Source organism: Bidens hawaiensis, unplaced genomic scaffold, assembly GCF_021521415.1.
Source record: "Bidens hawaiensis isolate Kalapana, Puna unplaced genomic scaffold, B.hawaiensis_p1.1 tig00027591_1, whole genome shotgun sequence".
NCBI lineage: Eukaryota > Viridiplantae > Streptophyta > Magnoliopsida > Asterales > Asteraceae > Bidens > Bidens hawaiensis.
In genome coordinates this window covers 40,075-45,692 of record NW_027494476.1, presented here as the reverse complement: position 1 = coordinate 45,692, position 5,618 = coordinate 40,075, and the positions used below count along the sequence as shown (strand labels likewise).

General features: G+C 35.7%; 1 protein-coding gene across 1 annotated transcript; it reads right to left on the bottom strand.

The window, feature by feature from the left end:
• Positions 1–1,259: 1,259 nt before the first annotated feature.
• On the bottom strand, positions 1,260–3,530 carry LOC143575710 (uncharacterized). Its single transcript, XM_077060001.1, has 2 exons — positions 2,913–3,530; positions 1,260–1,835 (listed from the first exon to the last, which is right to left on the bottom strand). The coding sequence occupies exons 1-2, from the start codon at positions 3,528–3,530 to the stop codon at positions 1,260–1,262; spliced, it is 1,194 nt and encodes a 397-aa protein (XP_076916116.1).
• Between the last annotated feature and the right edge of the window lie 2,088 nt (positions 3,531–5,618).

The following is a 5,618-nucleotide window of genomic DNA, read 5'->3' as shown; positions in this document are numbered from 1 at the left end:
AGTTTGTTTACTAATGACTATGATGTTATTGTATCTGTTGTTGAACAATTTAAAACCACATTTTGTCTACTTGGCTTGGGGTTGGTTTGGTTGCTAACGGGCTATGATGGTAATGTATTTGATCCTAACTAAATATCTGGGAACATACAGTTGTTTAAACAAGTTGATGCAAGTTTAATGCAATATTTGTATATCAGTTTCGCTTATTTAAGGTTACACTTTTATGTCAGCATGAAAATGGAGGTAGTTCAGATCACGTCTGGATGCTAAGGTATGCATTTCATGTCCAATTGCTATATAGCACAAAATGTTTCATTCATAAGATTTTAAATTTATTTTGAACTAATTGTTACAAAACTTGAATGGCGTAATATGGTCTTTAGTGTTCTATTTTTGGGTTCTAATTGACCGTGCATTAGTTGTGTACAAACGAGGTATTTTTGAAACAATTCCAATTTGGGATCAATTAATGACACCAACAAAAATATATCAGTTTATGATTCTTTGTATAATCTTTTGGTGAACATAACTGCTTAACAACATTTGTCTATTGATTTTGAATGCGTTACTAAAACCAAACTATGCTAACACAATCTTATTATATAGGTTAAGTCTCCAGCAACATATCTACAGGCTACCTGAACAACGAATGTTGCTATTCCAACATATAATGACTCTTTGGCAACACAAAGACCAAAATACCACATGCAGCAATAGCTAGTGCAGGCGTGCAGCGCAAAAAAAAAGGCATTTTGTAAAGAACCACCACGTACAAACACATGTCTAGCTTGCTATTTATGAAACTTAATGCGCAATGCTAGGATGTTTATTATATAATGCTAATGATGGTAGTTAATCGTTTATATCACAACCACATATCCAAGCTCGGCGTAACGCGCCGGGTCAATCACTAGTTATATTAATAAATTGACCATATCAAACCTTCATCAACATAAATCTCGTCAGTGTTATCACGTAAGTATGTGGTGTGCCTCATATTCTCGTAATCACTTGGTTCAATATCGACCGAAAACGGTGGTAGATCATCAAAGTGGTCATGTTCCTCCTCGTTAACGACATTATCGACACCAAGAATACACCGTTTAGCTTGCAAGACAATGTGGTATCTTGGGTCCTTGACAAAAAAAACTCGTGTGACATGTTTTGCCATATCGAATGGTTCAGATCTATAGCCGGGTTGCAAGGTCAACAAGTATAAAACCATATTTGTCAACTTGAACACCTGCAGGATTATTCACCTACTTACATATGAACAAAGGAATCGTGAAATCATGATAGTCCAATTCCCAAATTTCTTGTATAACTCCGTAGTAAGAAGCTTTGGCGATTTTTATCATTGTTTCGGCGATTTTTATCATTGTTTCACGACGTTGACTGTAGAGCTCGGTCGTTGATGTTATTAATGTAACTCCGCTATTTTGAACGGCACTCTTTTTATCTCGATCACTGGTGTAAAACGTATAACCATTAATGTCGTACCCTTGATAAGATTTAACTCTACAATTTGGATTGTCTCCTAACCTTTTCACGGTTTCATCAACATCAATTTCTTTTATCTTCTTTCTCATCCATCTCGATAACTCTTTGTCTTGAGTTTTTATGTACCATATATCATCCTTATTCGGGTTTGTTGACCGTAACATCTCCATATGTTCATTAACATACGGAGCAAGACACGCCATGTGTTTTAGGACCACTAAAGGTGCTGTTTGTACGTCTTCGTGAGTTGGGATGATTGCTTTAGGACCAACTATCGCGTGACCCTCAAGTCGACCCGAATGACGAGGTTTAGGAACACCAACACTGTCAACACCCTCCATATAGCATGTGAAAAAAAAGAATTATTATATTGTAAGATAACACTAATAGATATTATATACTAATGATAGAATTACCTTTGCAGAACTCAATCACCTCTTCGGTAGTATACCCTTCAATAATACTACCATCTGGTCGATTACGGTTTCTTACATGAGCTTTTAAGACACATATATCTTTCAAAAGGGTACATGTACCGTATGTATACCCCACAAGACTTAATTTCTTGAACGATGTGAGATATTAGGTGAACCATCATATCAAAAAATGATGGTGGAAAATACATCTCTAGTTCACAAAGGGTAACATTATGTCTTCTTCCCATTTATCTAGTTGTTCTACATCAATTACCTTTGAGTGAATGTCGTTAAAAAACAAACAGAGTTTTGTGATTGTACTTCGAACATTATCCGGTAACAATCCACGAATTGCTATAGGAATCATATGTGTCATCAAAACATGACAATCGAGAGACTTCATTCCAAGTAATTTATGGTCTTTCAACGACACCAATATTTTAATGTTTGAAGAATAGGTTGATGGAACCTTAATATCATGTAAACATTGACAAATTTGTCTTCTTTCTTCTAGTGTTGTATTATAACAAGCAAGTGGCAGAAGAATACGGTCACTTATTGGTTTCAGGGAAAGATTTGTATGTTTATATAAAAGTACCATGTCCTTTCGGACCTTTTCACCATCTTTAGTTTTACCCTTAATATTTAATAATAAGCCTCACAAGCTATCGCATACGTTTTTCTCTATATGCATAACATCTAGACAATGACCTACCTTTAAATCTTTCTAGTAAGGTAAATCTCAAAAAATTGACTCTTTTTTTTCCATATGACTCCTTTTTGAACATGAGATCTTTTTCCTAACACAGTACTTAGATTGCTAACTCGTAAATATGGATTGGTTCGTGTCTGCATCGTTCGGTGCTCGACCCCTCCGTTAAACTCAACCTTTTTAATCCTAAAAATGTGGCCCCTCGGAAGGAATCTTCGATGGTCCATGTATACAAGTATTTTGCAATTTTTTAAATATATCACGCTTGTCTCATTCTCACAAACAAGACAAGCTTTCTTACCCTTCACCTTGTATCCCGACAAGTTATCATATGCTACAAAATCATTTATTGTGCAGAAAATCATGGCACGCAATTGAAAGTGCTCTTTTTTATAAGCATCGTATACATTTACACCTGAATCCCAAAGGGTTTTTAAGTCATCAATCAAAGGAGACAGGTACACGTCAATATGATTACCAAGCTGCCTCGGACCCTGAATCAACAATGACATCATAAAGCATTTTCGTTTCATGCATAACCACTGTGGAAGATTGTAGATGCATAAAAGAACCGGCCACGTACTATGGCGACTACTCATGCTCCCAAAAGTATTGATCCCATCTGAACTAAGCCCAAACCGTATGTTTCTCGCCTCCTTCCCGAATTCACGATACTTGTTATCAATGGTTTGCCACTGAGGTGAATCTGCCACATGTCTTAGTTTTCCGTCAATTACACGTTCTTCAGAATGCCAGCGTAATAATTTTGCTTCCTTTTCGTTTGAAAATAACCTTTTTAGTCTCGGTATAATAGGGAGATGCCACAACAGTTTAGCTGCTGGTCGTTTTTTTGTCACCTCATCGTCAACGTCACCCGAATCGTTTATTTGTTTATGTAACATCTCGGATATTTGGAAACTGTATTTGTTGCGTATAACCCGACCCGTAAATATTTTGGATCACTATTATTAATCAAAAACCAAATAATTATGAATATTTAAGTTTCTAATAATTCACTTGAAGCCCTTGTACTTTAAATAGTGTTTAAATCTTATTTATATTATCAAAATTTCATAAAAATGCTCAAAGACCAAAATACAGGGACTAAATGTGGCAACGTGTGAAACTTATCCCCCATACCCTCCGGAGCGCCACGCGACGGCTAGCCTACCTGCTGGCCGCGCAGCGCGGTGGCCCCACTGCACCCAATCTCGGTTCGCCTTCGTTCGTTAACTCGTTTAAGGTATAAAATCGTTTATTTTAGGCATGTTAGAGAGAATTAAGGACCAAGTAATCATAATATAACTAAAATACAACTCTTAATTCGTTTTCCCTTGTCCAAGATCAGATCTTTATGAATCTTTTAGTGATTCTTTCCTTAAAACGTGTTTACTTGCTTAAACGTGCTAAAAAACCCATATTTGGTTTGTTTTAGCTATTCTTATATAAACAAGACATAACCATCTGCTGTAAACCTTAATCAAACCCTAAAGAACATCCTCCAGCCGTCCTACCTTCTGCTCAGCTCGTAAACCCTTTGGTTTTTGCATGATCGTTAAAGATTCAAGACTTCTTCGTTGACTTTGCTTGCTTTAGGATCTTTGACTTCCGTTTCTCATCAATCCTTTCACTTTCCGGGTAAGTTGTAAACTGTAAAATCGTTTATAAATATTCCCTATTCAATAACCTTCAATCAATTTTGGTGGTTGAAGGGTGTTGACTGGTCAATTGCTTTAAAACCCGATTAAGGGTAAAACAGTCAACTAGTTTGACTTATCGTTTTTTCATACTTCTGGTCGGATTCAACGTTCGGTCCAGAATACTTTTATTCTCGTAACATAATTTTAAGAGTTCTGACCAAAAACCAACTCCTGACTCGAAGTTCAGATTCTGGTCAGACTCGACTCGTTTAAACATTAAAATCAACATAACTAGAGTTCTACTCATCCGTTTGGATTGATTCCAGCGGCATTAAGTTCGTTTTTATTTATAGTTTCATATCACAAAGTTTCAGATTCTGATCATTAATCTCGTTGGACGCGTATTGGACGATTCGCTTAAATCATTAGTTCGTTGTCAAATTTATTAATCACTTGCCTTCCGTCTAAGGTGAGTTTTATCATTCCCCTATTTTAATCGATTTTCATAAACGTTTTGGGGACATATGCATATATAATACTATACATACATATCTATATATACATACATATCAAAAATAGCAAACGTGTAATTGTGTGTGTTTAATCAAATTTACTTGTTATGTGCTTATGTGTTGTTGTATTGATTCGCTTGACATATCCCCTTGGAGAGGCTTCTCATTCTCATTGACCATCGCCCGATTCGCTTGGCAACGGTCTTATTCTCATTATTTGCTCATAGTTGATTTACTGGCGCCCGATTCGCTTGGAAATGGTTTAGTCGACAACTTACTTGCTTATGGTTTGATTTCATTACCGCATTTATTACGTTTTGCTTATTTATTATATTAACATTATTTTTGTTGTCAAAACTTGGTGGTAAACTCACTCAACATATTCGTTGACAAAACTCTATTTTTTACGCATATGCAGGTTGCCTGAGTTGAAGAATGGACACTTAGAAAGACCATAGGGTTATATTGAAGACAAACTTAAATTTAATTGAGTGTATTTATTTATTTGAATTGTTATGTTGTATTTGATTATTGTGTGTACATTTGAATTAAAATAATTAATTAGATATTGTCACATTTTTTATATGATAATATCTTCAAGCTGTGAGCAATCAGATCACGCCCCGGCATTTCCCCCTTAGGTTGGGGTGTGACAGATTGGTATCAGAGCCGAATGTTATAAGATAGGTCGTTAGAAATTGTCCTAGACATATGTTAGGAACCCTATACGTGCTTATCTGAACTGCCTTGTGTGCTATTTAATAAATTGTTTATAGCTTGCTTAGATTAATTATTTAAATTGTATTTATCTTGTTTATTTGTTGCGCACACACACACA